Here is a 22,143-nt window from a genome sequence, read left to right as displayed (position 1 = left end):
TGGCCGTGCCCCGTGTCCCTGCGGCCCCGCGGGGAGGGGACGCTGCCCTTCCTGGCCCCCTCAGATGTCATCCTCCGTCACCAGGCAGTAGAAGTCTGTGCGGGCGCCGTAGTTGCGTGATCCCAGGTCCGAGACGTCGATCTCGGGTCTCTGCCTGTCGCTGGGCTGCGTGTCCTCCACCGCGCCGGGGCCCGCGGCCACTGCAGCGCCGGGGCCACCGATGCGGGGGGGCTTGGGGCTCCTGAACCCCCACCCTCGGAGGCCTGCGGGGAGCAGGGAGGCGGGTGTGAGTGGCGGGGAAGGGGCCGAACCCGTCCCGCCTGCCACAGGAGGGTGACGCGGAGCCCAGAGGTGACCTCCCGCGCACATCCGGAGAAGGTGCAGGGGACAAGGACCTGTGCCGAGGTCTCCGTCTGGGTGCAGGTCCCCAGCGCTGTCCAGGTAGCTGCTGTGCAGGATCAGCATGGGGTCCTTGTCCTCCTGCAGCTGCGTCTGCGGGTCCCCCACGGTCCCCGGGAAGGACACCTTGCGCGGCAGGGCCAGGCACAGCTCCTTCCAGAAGTCTGACGAGGGCGTCTGCCGGGGCGAGGAGCTGCGTGGGGACCCTGGGCAGCCGAGTGGGGCTGGGGGGGCTCTGTGGGGCTGGGGGCGCTCTGTGGGTCTCAGCCGACCCTCCCCAGCGCCGGGCTCTGGGCCAAGGCTCAGGCTGCGCTCCCGGCATGGCAGCGCTCCCGGCATGGCAACGTGCCCGTGCACCGGCACAGGAACCGGCTCGACCTGCCGGGACGCTCCCGAGCTCCGGCTCCCCGCCCGGCCCCAAAATGGCCGGAGCAGCCACGGGCCAAGGCTTCGCCGCTCGGCTGGGGCTCCCAGGCATGCGGGTTTGGGGAGCGAACACCCCAAGCCAGGGCTGCTTTGGTTGGATTGTTGAGAATAGTGCCTCCTAAAGACAAGTGCCCCAGCCTGCTTTGTAGGAGCATGAGGAGCAGCCCCAGCGCATTGCAGGGAGGCTGACACAACCTGGGGTACTGGGGATGGAAATGGAGGTGCTGAGATGGAAAGGGGGTGCCGGGGATGGAAAGGGGGTGCCAGCGGGACAGGGTTTGCTCAGCTCTCACCATGGAGCCGGCTCGCCACACCAGCAGGGTCACGGCGCCGCGGTGCTGCCGCAGCAGGCTGATGGCGGGGTGGGCGATCTCCCGGTACTGGCTCTCGAAGACGATGAAGATGGGTTTCCTGGAGAGCTCCAGCAGCCTCCAGAGCCCTTCCCTGCGAGGGAGGGACACGGTGGGCGGGCGCTGGCCCCGCGGCCCCTCTCCCCGGTGCGGGCGGGAGCTGCGCCCACCTGAAGCTGCTGTTGCACCAGTCCTGCTCCAGGTACGCGACCGAGAGGACGACGATCAGGCGCCGGCACCGGCTCACGTTCATGATCAGGTCTGCCGAGGGCTCTGCAAGCAAAGGGGTGTCAGGGATTTGGTGTCACGCCCCGTCCGACCCCCTGGGTCCAGCCCCACCTGCATTGGGCAGGATGGTTTGCTCGTCCAGGAACAGCTTGTAGCCGTAGCGGTTCTCCAGCTGCGGCTTCATGATGAAGTGGACGAACTTGCGGTCATCCGGGGCGCCGGCGTGGGACACGTAGGCATCGTACAGCTTCCCGTCTGGGGACAGCCGTGGGGACAGGGCTGTGACACCGGGAGGAGGCTGCTCCCGAGGGGGACGCCCCTCTGAGCCCCCTCGGCTGCTCACCGTTGAGCTCCAGCTCGCCGTAGCGGTTGCGGTACCAGAGCCGCACGCTCAGGCGGCACCGCACGTAGAGCCCGGCCAGGAGCACCAGGAGCGCCAGGACCAGGAGCGCGGCCAGCACCGCCGACACGTGCCCGGCCAGCTCTGCGGGACCGCGGCGGGACGGTGAGTGTGGCCCGTGGCCCTGGCACAGGTTTCAGGGGTTTGGGGTAGGGTTGCACCGCGATGCGCTGCCCGGAGGCAGTGACGGTCCCCACGGAGCTGCTACTCGTGCCCCAGGCAGCGGGTGTCCCGTCTCTGTCCCCAGCGCGTCCCTACCCGCTCGCCGCAGGGTGAAGGTGGCCGTGGCGTTGCTGACCCAGCAGGCAAACACCCCGAAGTCGCTGTCCTGCGTGAGGTTGAGCTGCAGCACGCTGGCCAGGAGCCGCTCTGAGGCGTTTTGGCCAAGCCTGTGGGGAGATGGGGTGGCCATGGGTCGGGCCATGCCGTGATCTGCCTCGACGGACAGACAGACGGACAGACAGACATTCACCAGGCTCCTCACCAGGTGCTGTCCTGGCTGCTGCCGCTGCCCAGCCACTGCCCGTCCTTGCTCCAGGCGGGGACGGGCTCGCAGGGCTCGGCGCCGGCCCAGCGCACCGTGCAGTTCAGCGTCACCCGCGTCCCCAGCGCCAGCTCCCGCGTCTCGTTGGTGGCCGGGGCGAGGAACGTGGGGGACACGCTGCAGAGGTCTGGGGGCACAGCGGGAAGGGGGGCGGCTGGGGCAGCTGATCCAGCTCCGGGCTGGACGGGCTTCCCCGGAAAAACGAGCTCTGCGGGGGGTTTGGCAGCGAGCGGCCGATCTCAACAGGCTGAGCTGGTTTTGGGGGCTGGGACGGACCCTCGCCCGCCCTGCGGGGCGAGCTGGAGCTTTGGGTCCTTCCCAGCTGGGAACGGTGAAAGTTTGGTTTTCAGCTTACCTGCCATGGCGGGCTCTGGCGTGCGCGGGGAGCTGCCGGCATCACCGTGGGCACCGGGGAGGGCCCCGCGTCCCGGCGCCTTCCGGGGACAAAGTCCGCCCGCCTCTGCACGGGGCTGGGCCTGGGACAGGGCACAGGCGGCGCTGTGAGCCCCGGCTGGGCTGGCACGGGCGCCCCGGGGTCCCCACCGCTCCCCATCGCACCCCCCAGCCGCTCGGGTTGGGGGACAGCAGGTGCTGCTCCGGGCAAAGCCACACCGTGTCCTGCGTGTCCTGCTCGTGCTCGGTGGCACTGTGTCCTGCTCGTGCTCGGTGGCACTGTGTCACCTGCCCTCCCCACAAAGCACCGGCTCACAGCCTGGCTGTCCCCACCTTGAATTTATGAGCAGAAGGCGATTAATGACCAACTGAATCTGTAGGACATTAAGAACGCGGCTTCGGCTCAAGCCAGCGGCCAGCGAGGGGACACGAGCTGCGGTCACCGCTCAGCTGTGGGGGTTTTGGAGCGACAGCTCCCGGTGACACTGCAGTGAGCACCCATGGGGGCTCAGTGGGACCCCTCAAGCTGCCAGCACCCGTGGGGGCTGCGGGGCTGCCCCCAGCCTCACCTGGCCCTGGACATCGCTAATTAAGCAGTGGGGTGGATTATTTATAGTGACACAGGCTGGTGTGGGGGTGTGGGGCTCCGTGCTGGGACACTCAGCGTGGGGACGGTGTGAGGGACCGGCGGCACTGTTCCCCCGCTGGCGTTGTGCCATCGGCCGTGCCACCGTGACACCCCGTGGGAAGAGGGGTCCTGGGAGGACACCGCACCCCACCGGTGAACCACAGCGTGGAAAGGGGCAGCGGGAGCACACGGACAGAGCCCTCGGTGTGGGAACAACAAGGACGTCACGGTCCCGGTGCACCACCATGACCACATCCAGCAGAGCGGCTGGGCCAGGCTCAAAGCCTCTCCGGCTGCCTCTTGGCGCTCTGCGCTGCAAACTGGTTTTGGGTGGGTGCGGAGCTGCTGGGGCCGGCCGGGCCCTGCAGGAGCCGCGCTGGTGCTGCTGTGACCGGGAGGGACGTCCCAGCGCTGCTGGGCTGCAGGGACACGCCGCTCCCTTCGGCACGGCCGCCCGGTGCCAGGCGTGGGGTGACACTGTGGGTCAAGGTACGCGGGGACGCTGACAGCACGTTCCGCTTGAGCAGCTGGAAAGGATTTATACCTGAAGTATTAACTGGGTTTCTCCCAGCAGGGACGGGAGAGCAGGGGATGGGGATGAGACAGCGTTCACAGGGGAAGGGGTGGGAGACGCGACACTGGGGTGGTGAGGGGCCTGTGCCCATGGGGACATGCTGTCCTCAGTTCTCGGACATTTGGTCCTGCCGGGTGGGTTGCTCATAGGTACTTTCATTTGGATAGCTGGAAATAAGGAAGCCCCAACAGCCTGGCCATGGGCAGGCGCCGGGGCACAAAAGGGTGATGGGCACCCGAGGGTATCGCTTTCTACATGTCAGGGCTGGGGACACCCTGGTTGTGTCGCTCCGAGTGCAGCAGAGGATGGTGCAGATACCAGGCGGTGGTGGGTGACGGTTTGGCTGCAGCATCCCCGGGGATGGGAATGGTGGGGAGAGCAGGGGGGGTGCAGGTTGGGGTTCTGGGGGGCTGAGTGGGGCTGGGGAGCAGAGGGGAGCAGCATGCGTGTGGGGAGAGGCCGGAACCCTGCCGGAACCCTGTGGAACCCTGCTGGAACCCTGCGGGAACCCTGCCGAAACCCTGCCGGAACCCTGCCGGAACCCTGCGAGCCCGAAGCGGCATGGAGTGGAATGGGGAGCGGAGCAGAACCGCGTTACCTGCGGAGCGCCCCCGGCGCCACGGGCCCCCCAGCAGCCGCCTCCTCCCGCGCCGCTCCGGCCGACCCGACCCGACCCGACCCGACCCGCCGGCCCGGTGCTTGGTTTTCCCTGTTCTCGAAACGCCGTGTTTATTCCCGTCCCGCTCCGCCGCCGCCCCGCCCGCTCCGCGCCCCGACCCGCGGGAGGGCTCGGCCGCCCCGCTCCCGCCGCTCCACCTCCTGCGCCGGAACCTGCGGGAGAGCGAACCAGCCGGCTCTAGGGGAGGGGACAAGGGAAGGAAAGAACGGAGGAAAAGAAGGCAGCCGGGCACAGGGCGGCTGCACGGGGCTCCCAGGGCTGGACCAGCCCACGGGCGTGCCGGGGAGCAGCGAAACCCGCACCCAGCCCCAGTGACACCAGCCCCAGTGACACCAGCTCCCGGGGTCTGGGGTGTGTGCTCGGTGCACCCCAGGGCACAACCTGCATTTTGCTTTGCTGAGCACCAGCAAACTCGGTGTTCTCGGGCTTTGCCAAGGTGAGTTGCTGATGGAGGGAGGTGGGGGGGCCGGTCGCTGGGGCTGTGCCCGCGGGTGTCCCTGGTCTCCTGTGCCCTGCTCCGGGATTTCAAAAGCCTCATTGCGAGTTAAACCAGTCCCGGGGGTGGCTCGTGGGGCTGGCGCTGGCTGCTCGTGAACCGCAGGCTCCTGGGAGCAAAGTTTGGGGCTGAGCTCAATGCCCCCAAACCTCCTGATTACGGTGCCACCCCAGACCCTGCGCCATGGCAGGGACAGTCACCCCATCCGCCGTCCCCAGGTGAGTGCGCAGGGAATGAGCCGACGTTCCTGTGTCGGGTGTGCTCCCCAATAGTCAATTCTTGATGCATTTAGCGGCTGGAAGGTAATTAAATTTAAGCTGCTTGGAGCTGCCAGGTGACTGTGTTCCAGGGGTTCACCTCCACGTCCCAGAACTGCGAATTTCGCTGCGGGACAGGCTGGCACCTGGTCCCAGCGCCGTGGGTTTGGCTCTTCGCTTTGAGCCGGGGCTGCTCTGACCCTGCGAACAGCCCAGAGCGACGCGGCCGCTGAACCAGAACCGCTGTGATTGCGGGAGAGCAGCGCTCACCGCTGCTGCACCGCGGCTCCGGCACAGCGTTGGCTTTAATTACAGAAAGCGACAGACGAGCCCTGATGAAACGCCTGTTCCTGACCCGTGGTGCTCATACCCGCGGCTGTCACAGCTCTTACACGCGCGGTCGTGCTGTGTCACCCTCAGAGTTCCCACATTTGGGTCACTTTATCCCCCAAATTTACCTCTATTGCAGGGAGGCAGCTGTTGCTGTTTTACAGGGGAGGGGATGGAGGGGTGGAGCTCGAGGTTAAACTCACAAACCACTTAAAAGTTCCCGGTTCTGGTAAAGAAAAGAGGCTGCCAAGCTTTGCAGTGCTCCGGTGGGTTTGCCCCGGGGTCTACAAGGACGGCAGGGCAGGTGGCAATGGAGCGGCGGCCCCCGGCCCCTGCTGCCGCCGTTAACCCACACCAGGACACGCAGAGAGAGGAGCTTCTCCCCTGCGCATCTGCACCCCCACCCGGGTGTGACGCGTGGGGACCCTTGGGGACATCACGGGCTGTTTGTGCGCCCAAGGGAGCAGCCACGTGTGCGGTCACGTCACCGTCCCCCGGCAGCGACAACAAAGACTGTTCCCCTAGCACAGATAACCCTCCCCAGCCCCGTCCCCCGGGATTTCCCGTGTGCCTCAGTGCTCCTGGTACCCCGGCACGTTTAACCGGCGCTTTTCCCGCTCTGTGTGCCCAAAGTGCCGGTTTGTTCCAGGCGTCCCCTGGCAGCTCCCAGCCAGCCCCGTGCGGGCTGCGCTTCGGTTCTGCTGGTCGTCCGTGTGCAGACAGAGCGCGGGCCGGGCAGGATTTGTTTGTGCGGCGTGGATGGCAGGGGGAGGCGGGCACGCCCGCGGGAGCGCGGGGGAGAGCGTGTCCCTGCGCCGTTACGGCCATTTCCCGTTTGCTGAGCCGGGCGCGGGTCTGGGTGCTCGGGGCAGGGACGGGCTTGGCTGAGCCCGCAGCTGGCACCGTGGGGATAACAACGGCGTTTTTGCCGTGAAATCTGCAGGTTGGAGCCGCAGCCACGCGGTAGTTGTGCCGAGAGAACTCTGCTGGCGCCAGTGAAGGAGGAAGGACTTGCGTTTTGGCGGCGCAAGAGCAGGGGGGTCACCAAAGGCAAAGGAAAAACAGGCCAAAGTGTAAAAAAAAGAGCTGGTGAGGGGCCCCGTAAGGACGGAACTGGCTTTTTCTGGGGTGCCAAATTGCACATTAAGGCCACAAGTGGTGAGGCCACCAGGGCATCTCCCGCCACCGGTGTCACTGTCGTCGTGCAGCACCGCGGTTTGTGCCAAAGCTTCCCCGCGCTGGGATGGCACCAGCCGCGGTCGCCGCTGCCTCCTCCTCCTCACGCCCCCGTCAGAAATGTCCTGCTCCCGCGGAGCCACCGTCACCTCGTCACTCCCCAGTGAAAGCCCCAGGTTGGTCACAGCCGGGACACGGTGGCGGTGCCGCGGTGGCTCCCCCGTGGTTGTCACTGTCCTCGCAGAGCGGCGGCTACACCTCGGTGGAGTACTCCATCATACTGGAGAGGAGAGGGAGAGGGAGAGGAGAGATGGTGGGGGGGGGGACTGGCCGAATCGGGGGCAACAGGGAGGAGTGGAGGGACATTCCAAGTGGGAACACGACGTTGTGCCAAAAATCAACAGAGGAAGAACTATAGGCTGATTGTGGGAAACCCCTGTGTGTGGGAAACCTCTATTTTTGTGGGAAATCCCAGCCAGAGCCAGGGAGCTGAGCCCTGGCAGTGGTTCCTGAGCCCCTCACCCCTGCTTCCGCTTGGCTTTTGGGTGGCAGCTGGGACAGGTGCTGGTGACCAGGGCCAGCCTGAGCCCACCAGAGCCAGGCTGAGCCCTGCAGAGCCAGGCTGAGCCCACCAGAGCCAGGCTGAGCCCTGCAGAGCCAGGCTGAGCCCACCAGAGCCAGGCTGAGCCCACCAGAGCCGGGCTGAGCCCACCAGAGCCGGGCTGAACCCTGCAGAGCCAGGCTGAGCCCACCAGAGCCAGGCTCAGTCCAGGCAGGACAGCAGCACCAGGGCAGCCCAGCCTGTGGCTCTCAGCTACATTTGGTCTGTTTCTAGCTGAAATATTTAAATTTTGGGGTTTTTTAAAATGGGAAATTTGGGCAAAATTGCTCCTTGTTTCAACTTGGAGCTTTCCTTTTTTCCAAAGGAAATGCCAAAGCCCAGCAGCCCTTCCTCTGGGGAGCTCTAGGGCTGAATTGCCCCCGTGGGACCCATTTCAGTGCCCCTGAGCACCAACAAGCCCAGCACCAGGCTGGTGAGCGAGAGCACAGGCACAGGGGGATGGATCCTCACGTACAGGTAATGCAGCTCATCTTATAAAGAACATTTTTGGCTGCAGGTCCCGGGTAGCAGAGGCTGGGGGAGAAGCTGCCCTGACAGGCACCGCTGGGCATCACCCACCTCAGCTCCTTACGCAGGTTCTTGTGTTTTCTGTCCAGAAACGTGTTCTTCACGGACTGGGGGACGTCGGGGACGTACCAGGATGCGATCAGTTTGACGCATAGAGCCACGTGCTGCAGGCAGCACAGCAGCCGGTGCTGAGGAGCTGCCCGGGGTGTCAACCCCCCCGGGGCGAGTGACACGGACACAGCCGTGTCCCCTGCACTGTCCCGCCACGGCCCCGACCTCTGCTCACCTCGAAGAGGATGAGGAAGGCGAGCCGGGCTGCGAAGATGTGCCAGAACTGGACGGTGTAGCTGTAGTCATCGGCGTTCCTGTAGTCCCGGTACCTGCGGCACAGCCCCGTCGGTGCCAGCCCGGGGTCCCCGGTGCCAGGGGCTGTGCCGGGGGGGTCCCCGGTGCCAGGGGCTGTGCCGGCGGGTCCCAGGGCAGCACATGGGCTCAGGCTGGTGCCAGGGCTTGGGGCTCGGGGAGGGGGATGCTGCTGGTACCTGCACTCCCTGATCTCGCCGCTGACAAAGCCTGGTAGTGTTTTGGGCACCTCCGTGTGGGGCTCGAAGTCCTGGACGCGGAAGACGGAGAGGCTGTGGTTGATGTAGCCGGTGGAGCAGCTGCGGGGGGGAAATCATGTCTGGTCCTGGGTCGTGGCCACGCCAGGACTGTGCCGTGTCCCAACCAAGAGCCACAGCTCTCCTGTCTCCTCGAGGACTCGAAGGCCCCGATGGCTGCAGGGCTCTGCCCAGCCTGGGTACCAGTCTGCCCACCACGGGGATGGTGCGAGCAGGAGGCTGGTTGGGCTGCTGGAGACGGTGACAACTGGAAAACCCTCACCTGCTCCCTTTTTCCCCCACCCCGCCGCGAGGGACCCCTCAGGCTGCCTCGTGTTCCTGTGCCGGTGACACCAGGGCAGGCGGAGACATGGCGGGGACATGGTGGGGACACAGTGGGGACATGGCAGGGACACGGCAGGGACATGGTGGGGACACAGTGGGGACATGGCAGGGACATGGCAGGAACACGGCAGGGACACGGACTGCGGCCGGGCAGCACTCACTCCAGGCCGGTGCGGTTGCCCAGCATGCAGGGGCTGTACGTGTACTTGTAGACCTGCAGCGGGATGAAGTCGGAGGTGATGGCGATCACCAGCCCGTTCCCGATGACAGCCAGGATGCCAATGGCCTCCAGGACCTGCAGCCAGATCCCTGCAGGAGGAAGGGTCGGTGAGCCCCAACAGCTCAGTGCCGCTCTGCCGGGACTGCGAGACCCCAGCTCGGGGAAGGGCTCAGTGTCGGCGCCGTTCGCATGGCAGCGGGTTCTCCTCGCGCCCCGTCTCACCGATGTCGTTGGCCTTCCTGGGCACCATGCGCCGGCACAGCCGCATCATCTTGATGGCATCCAGGCGGATCTCGAAGAGGTTGTTGCAGAAGGCCAGCAGCGGGGCCAGCGGGAAGGCGGCCACGAAGATGGTGGTGAAGCTGTACTGGATCACTGCGGGGGAATGCCGGGTGCTGGTGTGAAGCCATCGCAGAGGGGACGTCCCCGAGGGTCCCCACCGCTGTCTGGGTTGGTCCTGCTTTGTGGCTTGTGTCAGAGGGGCTTTGCATCGCTCCTCACCTCCCCCCGCCCTACCTACCCATCTCCAAGAACTCGTCAAACAAGCTGAAGATGTTGACCTCGTTGAGGTCGTAGTTCCTCCTCCACTGCCTTTTGCAGGGGTCCTCGGGCTCGTCCTCCTCTCCCAGCATCCTCCTCCTCTTCTTGGGACGCTGCCGCCTCTTGCGCAGCTTGTGGCGTATCCAGCTGCGAGGGAGAGCGGGTTGCGGGGCTGACCTGCTGCCCGCCGCAGCCCTGGGGACCCGAGGGGCGACAAGGGGGAAACCTTGGCCCAGTGAGCAGGAGCGCTCCCTGCAGGAGCCGGGGAGCCGTCCTGTGTGCCGCTTACGGGACGAGGAACTCCATGACGTTGCTGATGCTCTGCTTGAGCAGCATGATGATGGCCATCTGGATGAAGAGGTCGGTGATGCAGCCGCTGGGGTGGCACTGCGAAGGACAGAGGGTTGTGTCCCTCCAGCGGGGCAGCCCGGCCCGGGGGCTGTTTGGCCGAGGCCGGTGCCGCGGTGGGGAGCGGGGGATCCCCAGGCTGGCTGGGCAGCAGGGGAGGGAGAGCGGGACTGCGGTGCAGGGTCAGAGAGCCTCCCGGCCTGGCCCTCACCTCCTCCAGCCTCCACCTGCCAGCGACGCGCACGTAGTTCCCTGGGTGGCCGTTGATCCTGCATACGGAAGCACCAGCAGTGAGGTCTGAGTGGTGCTGACCCCGCTGGGTGAGCACCCGGGTGTGGGATGGAGAGCGTCATGGAGAGTGTCATGGGGAGTGTCATGGAGAGTGTCATGGAGAGCACCATCCTCCAGGCAGGGGGCTTCCCCACGCACCCACCGTGCCCGTGGCAGGAGTCACGGCTCTCCCGAGGTCCCGCATGGGGTCCCTGTGCCTGGCGGGGAGGGCAGAGGGGCTGGGGACAGTTTGGGATGTTCCCCCAGCCCCAGGCTCCCGTCTGGTCCCCCATGCACCGCTCACCGTCCCAGGAAGAAGGCGATGTAGATGAGCGAAGAGAAGTTTGTGAAGAACTGGAAGGTGAAGATCTTCACGGTGAAGTTGTTCTCCCGCTGGGAGAAGGTCCGTGGCTTCTCTGGAGAAGGGAGCGGGACCCAGGTGGCGGAGCGGTGGGACTGCGCCCTGCTCCCCCTCCGGCGCCCCGCAGCTCTTGCAGGTCGGCAGGGTGTCCCTGCCCCCCGGAGCCCGCCCTGCCCTCCAGCTCAGCCCCCGGCTGCCCTTACCCAGGTCACACAGGTACAGAGCCATGCGCCTGTTGACCTGCAGGACACAGGGACAAGAACAGGTGGGTGGTGGCAAAGCGAGGAGAAGACCCGCTGGCCACCCCGTGGCCGTCCCACCTTGGTCATGATGACGATGGTGAGGTAGTGCAGCACGGCGCCGGTGACCACGGCCGCGGTGTTGGCCTGCTCGCGGAGCAGCTCCAGGCTGCTCTGGGTGAACAGCGCCACGGCCACCACGCGGTAGATGACGAGCGCGTGGGCGATGCCGATCAGCACGGCGATCTGTGCCGGAGGGGCGCGCGGTGAGAGCCGTGCGTGGGGGACGTGTGCCCATCCACCCGAGCGCCAGCAGCCCCTCCAGCCCCGTCCCTTCGCCAGAGCTCTGGCCGTGGCCGCAGCTGCAGCCCGTGCTCTCCGGTCAGGGACGAGAGGCTCCCGAGGCACAGGTCTCCACCTCAGCTACTCCTCTAGACTCTCTCCATTGGCCCGTGAGGAGAAACGAGGACATCGAGGGCTCGTCCCCCCTGCTGCCGGAGCAGAGCCGTCCGCGGGGACGGGAGGAGGAGAGCGCGCGTGTACCGGAGCAGATCCCGGTCACCCCGGCACATACCATCAGCAGCGCCAGCAGGAGCACCACGGTGCTGCGGAAGTAGGAGTGCCGGTACCGCCGGGGCTCGTGCTGCAGGTTGTTGATCAGCTCCATAGCCAGCTCCTCCTGAGAAAACAGCACCATGAGAACACGGGGAAGGAAGGAGCCGGCTGAGCCGTGCAGGGGCGGGAGGTCCCGGGGCTGGTCACCGACATGTGGGATGAGCAGCACCAGAGGAGCACGGGGATGGACACCCAGCCCAGCCCATCATCCTGGCCAAGGCCAAGCCCTTGGGCAGCTGGAGGTGACAGCAATGCAGAGGTGACAGCAGCGCAGGGAGGTGACAGCAGCGCAGGGAGGTGACAGCAATGCAGAGGTGACAGCAGCGCAGGGAGGTGACAGCAGTGCAGGGAGGTGACAGCAATGCAGAGGTGACAGCAGCGCAGGGAGGTGACAGCAGCGCAGGGAGGTGACACCAGTGCAGAGGTGACAGCATCTGCTGCACTCTGGAGGGCTCAGTGTCCCCAGGACCGGCAGCGTTGCTTTGTGTGTCTGTTTGTGTGTCTCCCTATAGTTGTTCACGTCTGCAGAACCCAGCTGGGCCGGGGTCCCTGTGAGCCGTTTTCGGCAGCTCCGGTCCCGCACAGGGACGCACCGAGCAGGAAGGTGACGTCCTCACCTCGTCCTCGTCCCACCGGTACAGGTCCCAGTCGGTGACCACTGTGGCTCTCTGCCGCTTCCACAGCTCCAGGAACACGGTGGCTGTGGGGGAGCAGGGAGCGCTGTGACACTGGGGGTGGCTCTGGGGACAAAGCCACCCCCTGTCCCACAGAGCGGGTGGATTGTCACGGTTCCAGCCAGGCTGGGGCAGACCAGCCCGGCCATGGGCTGCAGGCAGCTCCTCTGCACATCAGGGACCGGGAGGACCTGGACGTGCAGCCGTGGGGGCTCAGCCCCGGGGATGGGGACGCGGGGCTGGGCTGTCCCTGGGATCCAGGCCAGCTCTGGTGTCTGTAGGGCGTTTGGCACGAACCAGAGCAGCAGCGGGGCTGTTCTGCTGCGGTGAGCACGGTTACAGGGCACCAGCCGGACACGTTACTCTGGACTAATGACAAATGCACTGTGGAACAGGGACCCTGTGTGCACCCCAGCATGGCTGCACCTGCGCACATCCATCCACAGCCACCTGCACTGACCTTCCTCAGCGTGTCCCCATGTCACCCAGCACACAATGACACGCGGGACCACGTCTGTGACCTGCTCAGCCCATGGTGTCACCGGTGACATGCCCGGCCCACACCTGCAGCAATGTTTGCAGCTGGAAGGGCTGTGGTAAAGCCAGGTGAGATGTGGAGCTAACGTGGTGCTGGGGTCCCATCAGCTCAGAGCCCAGATCACCTGGGCAGGTTGGTGAGGCACCGGGTGGCCCCTCCCTCCACAGCTGATAGAAAAGCCCAGGGAGGGGCTGCTGGGGCTTTCCAGGAGGTTGTGGTGGGGAAGGACAAACAGCTCTCCAGGGGGACAGGTAAGGAGTGTTTGGGGAGCTGAAGGAAAACGCTGGGGTGATTGTGCCCCTTGCCCTGTCTGCAGGGGGAGCTGGTGGCCCTGGGAGTGGAGGAGATGAGGACTAGAGAGCCCTTGCATGGTGACACCGTGTTGTGTCCCATTGGAAAGCCCCTGCATGGTGACACCGTGTTGTGTCCCATCTTCCTGCAGCTCCTCGCCCCCTGTGCCCCAGTGCCTGTCCCCTCCTCCGTGCCATGTGTGCTTGGCACCCAGACATTGTCACCTACCCCAGATGGCCATGAACATGGCAAACAGAACTGTCCCTTCGTTGTCAATCATGTGAGTGACCTGGAGAAGATGGAGGAGGAGTGTGATGGTGCGGGGGGGTACACCTCTGTGTCCAGGGGTCCTCTTGTCCCCAGTCCCCCTGAGACAGGTGATGGTGCCATAGGGGGATGATGTGCAGGGAGGGATGGACACGGGGATTTGGTGGTGGTGAACCCTCCCATGGTGTGACGGAGACCACGACCTGGCTCATTGCAGGGGTTGCTGGAGGGCTCCTGCGTGTTGTGGCCACTTTGCTGGGGTGGCTTTCCCTCCCAGTGACGTGGGGACAGCCTGAACCGGGGTGTCTTCCCATCCCCACTTGGAAGGGGCCGCCTACCTTGGCATAGGTGCAGGTGTCGGAGAGGAGCCAGAACGGGCACTTCTGGTCGCAGAGCGGGCACATGACGGTGTCGTTGGCCTCGCAGATCTCCTTGCTGCGGGGAGAGGCGCAGAGGGAAGCCAAGGGGAGCCCTGCACGGCTGGGGCTGGTGGGAGGGCCGTGCTGGCGCCCCCCGCCTTACCTCACCTGGCTGGAGCTGAACACGGTGATCCCCGCCACGAACACCAGCAGTCCCGCCACGGCCGCGATGCCCAGCAGGTAGGTGTACCAGCCCAGCCACGCGAAGTACAGGGCCACCTTCTCGCCAAAGTAGCACCTGGGGGCAAGGGAGGGGCGGTCTGTGCCCAGTGAAGGGGCCACGCTGGCAGGGGACACCAGAAGACGCCGTCCCACCCCGGAGGGGTCTGCGCTCCGGGAGGAGCTGTGCTGGCTGCGGGTTGTTGGGGTTGGGACAGTCACTCCATTTCATACTCAGCCCCTTAATCCTGCCGTGACAGCACCAAGTTGTGATGCATTGACCTTGGAAATGCAGCAGGGAGGCACCGGGAGTCCCTGGTGTCCCTGCCGGGGCTGTGACAGCGGTGAACGCTTAGGGCAGCAGAGCACATATCCGTTCTCATCGCCTCTCCCGGCAGAGCCCCGTCAGCTCTGGGAAGCAGCGCGCTCCTTCTGCCCTCCTTCCTGCGCCCGTGGAGCGGCAGCTTGCTTCCCTTTTGAAAAATAAAAGCTGTGCTCCTCCCGAGCTTTCCTGTGGCTGTAGGAGCCCCTGGCTGCCTTTGATGCCCAGGCTCTGCCCCGGGCTGGGTGCGCTGATGCTCGCTCCCCTCTCGCCTTCCTTTGGAACAGGCGGTGCATGGTTGAGAATGAAACGGGCTAATTAAAAGCCATGCAGATGTGGGGGCTGTTTCATGCTGCACAATGAGCAGATGGAGCTGGGTGGTGCAGGGACGCCCCTTGGGCTCAGAACTCTGCAGGCTTTAGAACAAGCCAATTCTTGCCAGAAGAGCCAGGCTCAAACTAACGGTTTGAAAGAGCCGGCAGGAGCCTGCTGGAGGGCACGGAGGTCTCTGCGTTCCAGGTGGGAAAGAACCTGCCGGCGTTACCTGATCTTCTCTAGGGGCTGCTGGCAGAAGATGTCCCTCCAGCGAGCCCACTTCTCCTTCAGGAACTCCCTCACCTCTTCTTTCTGGAGAGCAGAGCAGCTGGTCAGACGCAGGAATACCGGGGTGACCCGAACCCCAGCGGGAGCTTTGTCCCTTTGTCCCCAGCGGTCCGGATGCAGCCCCGTTCCCCACGGGTGACCCCACCGCTCATGGCTTCTCTTCCCCAGACTCACCTCGTGCAGGGGAAACGTCGCCTCAAAGACCTTCTTCTTCATCAGGTCGCACAGCTTCTCTGCAGCAGAGCAGGGAGGGCCAGTGAAGCTTTGCCCTGGCCCCGCGCTCCCGCCAGGCAGGATCAGCCCAAACCTTCCCCAAAGCCAAAGCAAACGTGCCCGGGAGAGGCTGCGCTATTCAGAAGGGATCAGCCCTAATCCTGCGGTTTCATGACTTTGCCGGGTGCCGCGGGCTGTGTTGTGGCTGGCTCTGGGTCCTTAGAGACGGCACCTTGGGGTGCCCGGGGGTAACGAGCCCTTCTGGGGACATGGGACAGCAGGGGCTGCGGTCAGGTTTGGGGAGAAGGAGAGGAGGGCTTGGTGCTGGTTCTTGCAGCCCAGACCTCCCAGCCCCTGGGTGCAGCAGCAAATTGATCTGTGTCAGCTGCACCCCGGCTCCCCGTTTCCGCATCTTCCCAGGGGTGATGAGGGAGCTGGGGGTGCCTGCCCTGTCCCCCCAGGGGTGATGAGGGAGCTGGGGCTGCCTGTTCCCCCCGGGGGTGATGAGGGAGCTGGGGCTGCCTGTCCCCCCCGGGGGTGATGAGGGACCCAGGGGTGCCTGTCCTGTCCCCCCCGGGGGTGATGAGGGAGCTGGGGGTGCCTGTCCTGCCCCCCCGGGGGTGATGAGGGACCCAGGGGTGCCTGCCCTGTCCCCACGGGGGTGATGAGGGAGCTGGGGGTGCCTGTCCTACCCCCCCGGGGGTGATGAGGGAGCTGGGGGTGCCTGTCCTGTCCCCCCCGGGGGTGATGAGGGAGCTGGGGGTGCCTGTCCTGTCCCCCCCGGGGGTGATGAGGGAGCTGGGGGTGCCTGTCCTGTCCCCCCCGGGGGTGATGAGGGAGCTGGGGGTGCCTGTCCCCCCCGGGGGTGATGAGGGAGCTGGGGGTGCCTGTCCTGTCCCCCCCGGGGGTGATGAGGGACCCAGGGGTGCCTGTCCTGCCCCCCCGGGGGTGATGAGGGAGCTGGGGCTGCCTGTCCTGCCCCCCCGGGGGTGATGAGGGACCCAGGGGTGCCTGTCCTGTCCCCCCCGGGGGTGATGAGGGAGCTGGGGGTGCCTGTCCTGTCTCCCCCTGGGGGTGATGAGGGAGCTGGGGGTGCCTGTCCTGTCTCCCCCTGGGGGTGATAAGGGACCCAGGGGTGCCTGCCCGGTTCCCTCACCGAGGTCGGGTGTCACGGTGTTCTGCAGGATGAAGTTCACGAGCCGTATCCTGAGCAAGGAGAAAGGGTGGTTAACGGCTGCCCTGGGACATGGACCCGTGTGGCCCTGGGAAACGGGAGGGAAGGGACACAGCGTGCACGGAAATCCGGGGAAGAAACGGGGAGCTGCTGTGGACACTGAGAAGCCACCATGGCAGGTGGCTTTCGGTGGGAAAGGAGAAGCCTGGCGTGACCGTGCGTGAGCAGGGAGGCGATGCTGGTGGCGTGACCGTGCGTGAGCAGGGAGGCGATGCTGGTGGCGTGACCGTGCGTGAGCAGGGAGGCGATGCTGGTGGCGTGACCGTGCGTGAGCAGGGAGGCGATGCTGGCGCCGGGGCGGGAGTGCGCGGTGCTGAACCCAGCAGCCCCTCGGCCCCACCTGGTGGTCACCGGTACGGCGTGGTGGACATCGAGGCTCTGCAGCCGCTTGTCGGGGTTCCCCAGGAGCCACTGGTACTTCTGGAAGATGTGTTTGGGGGCACGGACGCCATAAAACAGCTTCTCATCCTCAATTTTCTAGTGGGTGGAAGAGAAAGGCTGTGAGAAGGATGCAGCGGGGATGGGGCAGAGCTGGGGCAGCCCTGGGGGCCCCTGGCCGAACAAGTGGCTCATTATCCAGCACTGGTGTAGGATCACTCAGTGGTTCGGGTCTCCCCAGCCCCTGGGCGCAGAGCCCGGCCCAGCCGTGGCTCCTGGGCACTACAGGACAGACAGGTACCTGCCGTCCGTCCCTCCTGCAGCCCCCACCTTGATGGTGAAGCCCTTCTTGCTCAGCTCGTCCAGGAACTTCTTCCTCTTGATCTCCTTCTCGCTGCCCATCTCGTGGATGTCGCTCACCAGGACAAAATCCCACTTCTCTTCATCCTGCCCACAGAAAACAGCAGGAAATTGACGGGGATGGCAAACCAAGAGCTCTCCCTGTCAGCACCAGCCTCTCTGAGGTCTGGACCTTCATCACGATGGTGTCGTGGGGAACTGGGGGAGAGCAGAGTGGGGATGGGGAAACTGAGGCAGCTGCTGCCTCGGCCCTGGCGCGCTCCCCTCTCGGAGCCGTGCACTGGGAGCAAAGCCTACCGGTGGCGCAAAGGGCTCCACGTCTTCCACGGGAAAATCCCTCCATGGAGTCAAGAGGATTTCGTCCTGCGGAAGAGAAAACAGCGACCGCTTCAGCAGGTTCCCGTGTTGGGGCACAGAGCAAACCTCTGCAAACGCTGCCGCGTGTAGCATGGGCACGGCAGCTTGTACAACACCAAAAAATTGCTTTGGAAGGTAAGATCGAGGTCTGTGTGGCCCAGTTTTCGTGTCCCCGCAGCCGGAGGGATGTGCGGGGAGCAGCGTGGGAGCTGGGCTGACACCTCCTGCACTGGGACACAAGCACTGGGCTTTGGGTCCCGGTGCTCACACGGGTTTAATAGAGACACGCTCTGTGATGGGGCAGCGAATGGGTGCTGCCTCAAAACCAGCACAAAACTAGCACTTTTGGAGCTCTTTGCAGTTCTCTGGTGTGACTCACGGTGCAGCCCCACAAACAGTCATGCTGCTGTTCCGCAGGGCACGGTGATGCAGCACCGGAGCGGGAAGGAGCTGCCAGGGGATGGGGACATTGGCAGCCAGTGCTGCCACCAAAGGCGTTGTGACCCAGAACAGCGGCCGGGCAGACGGGTTCCTCCAGCTGTAATCGTGGGAGCAGAGTGGTGCTGGTGGTGCAACCGTGCCCTGATGTAAGATCTGGATCCCAAACTTTCACCGAGGAATGAGGGACCGGGATGAGGACAGGGCTGGACCGCTCCGGCAGGTCCTCTCTCCTTGCAGCTTCCCCTAAAGCCTCCCCTGGCTTCCCCGAAGCACCAGTGCCGATGGGGGCTGTGGGTGTCTGGCTGGGGTTGGTGTCCCCAGTGGGCTGGGGTGGCAGCTGTCCCTGTCCCCAGCCGAGAGCCCCCTCTGGGCGCAGGGAGGGAGCGGGGGTCCCATTGGGGCTCTGCCCCGTTGCTGATGCTCCAATGTCAGCACAGATCCCACTGGCACCACCTCTCTGCAGGTCGGATTGTCCCGTTCCTGCCCGGCTGGTTTCTGTCAGCCCACCCAGCACAGGCTGTGGGCTGGGGGCACCAGCCTGCAGCTCCACCAGTGGTCCCTGCCGTGTGGAGGGGAGGCCACCCCTTGGGGATGGGGCTTTCCAGGTGCCACTGGGGTCAGCACCTCTGTCTGGCTGTCCTGCTGCTGCTGACCCCAGCGGAGCTCAGGACGAGATGAAGGGACTTGCTGGCATTACAGCCAGGTGGCCGCCAGCCCTGCTGTCCCTACGTGGTCCCCTGCATGGGGGCGAAGTGGCCTGAGCAGCACAACCACATCCTGAGCAGCGCAGTTGCCTCCCAGGAAAGATGCTGACGAGAGCCCCAAGGTGGGATTGCTGAGGTAGGTCACAGGCAGGACATCCCCAGCCATGGGGCTCGCTCTGCGCTGGGGGCTGCGGTGCGGGAGTGCTTGCCCCAGGTCCCGGGGGTGCTGCCAGCCCTGCCTGTGCCATGGGGGGAGCATCGGGGCCGAGCCCTCGCACTTGCAGCCGAGCATCCTCCCTCCACCAGCGCTCCCGGTTGTAACATCGCTGGGCTCTCGGACCCGACACAGCCAGACCCTGTCCCTGCCTCTCCGTGCTCCCAAAAATAGCAAGCACTGGGTTTAATCCCATGAGGGAAGTGTTGCTTTTTAATTTTCCAGTTAAACCCAAAGAACCGTTGGGGATGCTCCTCACATGGCACTCTGGGCACCAGGGATGCGGTGGCAGTGGGGGCTGGCTGGTCTCTCTGTTCCCATAGCAACAGGATTTACTGCTGGGTACCCGCTCTGCAGGACTGAAAAATGGGGAGGAATCTGCGAATTATTTGCGGATTAGCAGAGACAATCCCAGTACCCACCTCCGGGTCCGTGACAGATAGAAGCTGCATTCAGCCGCAGAGGGGGATTTGCAGACCTGCGATGACGGCAGAGCGGCGTTTGGGCGGGTTTAATTTGCCGCCAGGCCAAGCCGCGTTAAGCCTGGGCGCCGTGCGGGAGCCCAGCCCGCGCGTGGGGCCGGGCACGGCTGGTGCCAGCGTCCGCACCGCTGCTGCTCCCACGCCTGTGCTCTTGTCCCGGGACCGGGCACGTGTTGGTTATGGCTCTGCTCTGGCAGCACCAGGCGCCGGATCGGCACAAGGGCGCGGGGCTCCGAGCTGCCTGCGAGCCCTGGACTCTCATCCCTGCTATCGAGGACGTGGTGTCTGCTTTGCTCCTTCCTGTGTTTGCCCAGCCCTGCGTTTGGAGCTGCGCGGTGCAAAGGTGCAGAGCAGCAACCCGCACAACGAGCGGCAGCGATTTCAGGGTTGGAAAAGGTCCGCATGCCCTGAACCGTGCCTGGTCTCCCTTCAGCTGTCTCAGTATGTCCTTGTCCCTTTGTCGCTGCCCGTGCCAGGTTCTGGACACTGCGGAGAACCGGCAGCAGCACCGCGGGGTGGGGGCGCAGTGCCTGTGGGTGACCTGGGCGCAGGACCCGCGTGGGATCCCGCATCCGTGTTTTCCTCTCTCCTCCCAGTCGGGAGGGTTTGGGTGGTTCCCGTCACCCACACTGAGGCGATCAGATCTCAGGGATGTTTCTTGCAGACGTTTCCCTTTGAGCACGTCCACCTCGCCTCAGTTTCCCAAGAAATGTGACCATCTTTAACTGAGCAGGCAGAGCCCGCGCCTGCACGTTCACCGGCTGTCCCGGCATCCAGCCTTTGCCTGGCTTCCCGAATAAAAGAAACTAATATTTCTTCTTTCCAACTAGATAAACAAAACCTCAGAGCTGCCCTCTCCCCTTGCTTTATTTCAGGGGCTCCTGAGACACCTGGGGCTGTCACCTCTGCTGCTATACCCAGTGCTTTCTGGGCTTATAGCACAGAAAGTCTGAACCCTCCTCCTGCGATGGGTGCTCCGGCACCTCTGAACTCTGGTGCCAGCGTCTGGGGACACGTGTGACACCCCCCGCCGTGGTAAGAATGAGCTTGCTCATGGGAAAGGGGAGCTCTGCGGTACTTTGAGTACTTTAGAGGGTGAAAGCACAGGAGCGGCAGAGCCCGGAGCTCCGCGTGTCCCGTGTCCCCAGGCAGCAGGTGGCTCAGGTGCTGAGAAGCAATTTCTGGGGAACAGCCAAGCAGTTTCTGTTTCCTACCTGCATGGTGACCGCGGAGCCGTTCCGTGTCCGCACAGCCCCCGGCGGGTCCGTGGGGCGGGCGGGACGGGCCGCGATGCTCCGGGTGTCCTGGCCGCGCTTCCCCTCCCCTGGCCCCGCGTCCCGTGTGAGCCCGGCGGGACTCGACTTCCGTGTGGGAGGGAGCGGCGGGCACGGGAGAGGAGGAGGAGGCAGCGAATCTGCCCTTCACCCTCGCCCCGAGGAACGGTGAGCCCGGTGCCACCCAGCGGAACGCGGCCGGGTCCCTCCTGCCACCTGCCGCCCTGTCACCCCCCCCTCCTCCTCCTCTGTCACCCCCCCCTCCTCCTCCTCTGTCACCCCCCTCCTCCTCCTCTGTCACCCCCCCTCCTCCTCCTCTGTCACCCCCCCTCCTCCTCCTCTGTCACCCCCCCTCCTCCTCCTCCTCTGTCACCCCCCCCTCCTCCTCCTCTGTCACCCCCCCCTCCTCCTCCTCTGTCACCCCCCCTCCTCCTCCTCTGTCACCCCCCTCCTCCTCCTCCTCTGTCACCCCCCCCTCCTCCTCCTCTGTCACCCCCCCCTCCTCCTCCTCTGTCACCCCCCCCTCCTCCTCCTCTGTCACCCCCCCCTCCTCCTCCTCTGTCACCCCGCCCCTCCTCCTCTGTCACCCCCAGCCTCCTCCTCCTCTGTCACCCCCCTCCTCCTCCTCTGTCACCCCCCGCCTCCCGCCCTGTCACCCCCCCGCCTCCCGCCCTGTCACCCCCCTCCTCCTCCTCTGTCACCCCTCCTCCTCCTCTGTCACCCCTCCTCCTCCTCTGTCACCCCTCTCCTCCTCTGTCACCCCTCTCCTCCTCTGTCACCCCTCCGCCTCCTCCTCTGTCACCCCCCCCGCCTCCTCCTCTGTCACCCCCTCCTCCTCCTCTGTCACCCCCCCCCTCCTCCTCCTCTGTCACCCCTCTCCTCCTCTGTCACCCCTCTCCTCCTCTGTCACCCCCCCCGCCTCCTCCTCTGTCACCCCCTCCTCCTCCGCCCCTCGCTGCCCGTGTCGCCCGCATGTCCTGTGGCTGTCCCCAGAGAGATGTCCCTAGCATGGGCTGAAAGGAGGAAGGAGGTGTTAGCGGAAGCTCTAGAAAGCATTAGAGTATTTCTTACAAGGAAGAAAACCAAAACAAACCTAAAAAGAGGAAATAAAGCTGAGCTGTGCATGACCTGCGGCATTTCTGGGGTGAAGGCTGGGCTCTGCAGGACAGACAGGGCGTGAGGTCGGGACGGGAGCAGAAGGGCCGGGGCAGGTTTATTAACACCCAAGACAGGGACAAGAGGTGAAGCAGGAGCTTCCAGGGCGATGGGGAGACTCTGCTCTGGTTTATCCACCCGAACGCAGCCCCTTCCTCCCGGCCTCGGCCGGTGCTCCTGTGTGCTCTCCATCACTTCAGTTTCCCTGTGTGAAACCCTTCTGTGAGCTCGGAGAACATCTGGATTCCCGGGAGGCTCCCGACCCTGCTCCCAGATGGCACTGGGGAGATCCGGCACTGGGGAGATCCGGTTTTCTGGGGTGCGGTGGCCTCTGCTTTCCTGCTGCCGTTTGTACTGGATGCTCAGCCCTGGCCCGCTAGGAATGTGACCAAATCACTGGTTTTATCCACCTGGCTTGGAGCGGGGCATAACTCTGTTTTTACGAGAAGGGTGAGTGGAAAGGTTGCCCCGTGTAAGGCAGTGTGACAGCTCTCCTTACAGCTGTTCTCTGG

At 65.0% G+C, this 22,143-nt stretch overlaps 2 protein-coding genes across 2 annotated transcripts; both read right to left on the bottom strand.

The window, feature by feature from the left end:
- Window positions 1-60: 60 nt before the first annotated feature.
- Window positions 61-4,664, bottom strand: SIGIRR (single Ig and TIR domain containing; the record flags this gene model as incomplete). Its single annotated transcript, XM_082058300.1, has 10 exons — window positions 4,541-4,664; window positions 2,703-2,823; window positions 2,288-2,474; window positions 2,062-2,192; window positions 1,747-1,887; window positions 1,515-1,658; window positions 1,346-1,448; window positions 1,119-1,269; window positions 396-576; window positions 61-263 (listed from the first exon to the last, which is right to left on the bottom strand). Exons 2-10 carry the CDS (start codon window positions 2,707-2,709, stop codon window positions 61-63), a joined length of 1,248 nt encoding a protein of 415 aa, XP_081914426.1. The 5' UTR covers window positions 2,710-2,823; window positions 4,541-4,664.
- A 2,108-nt stretch (window positions 4,665-6,772) lies between these two features.
- On the bottom strand, window positions 6,773-20,422 carry ANO9 (anoctamin 9; the record flags this gene model as incomplete). The annotated part of the gene is made up of 24 exons (XM_082059260.1): window positions 6,773-7,160; window positions 8,061-8,173; window positions 8,296-8,389; window positions 8,552-8,671; window positions 9,115-9,262; window positions 9,396-9,548; window positions 9,694-9,860; window positions 10,003-10,100; window positions 10,273-10,330; window positions 10,636-10,747; window positions 10,896-10,932; window positions 11,013-11,177; window positions 11,506-11,610; window positions 12,164-12,246; window positions 13,278-13,338; window positions 13,655-13,751; window positions 13,839-13,973; window positions 14,761-14,843; window positions 14,994-15,052; window positions 16,189-16,238; window positions 16,607-16,743; window positions 16,975-17,091; window positions 17,302-17,367; window positions 20,417-20,422. The coding sequence occupies 24 exons, from the start codon at window positions 20,420-20,422 to the stop codon at window positions 7,133-7,135; spliced, it is 2,292 nt and encodes a 763-aa protein (XP_081915386.1). The 3' UTR covers window positions 6,773-7,132.
- Window positions 20,423-22,143: the final 1,721 nt, after the last annotated feature.

This window comes from Streptopelia decaocto, assembly GCF_964273445.1.
Source record: "Streptopelia decaocto genome assembly, chromosome: 7".
In the NCBI taxonomy this organism is placed as follows: Eukaryota; Metazoa; Chordata; class Aves; order Columbiformes; family Columbidae; genus Streptopelia; species Streptopelia decaocto.
This window is presented reverse-complemented; position numbering and strand designations above follow the sequence as displayed.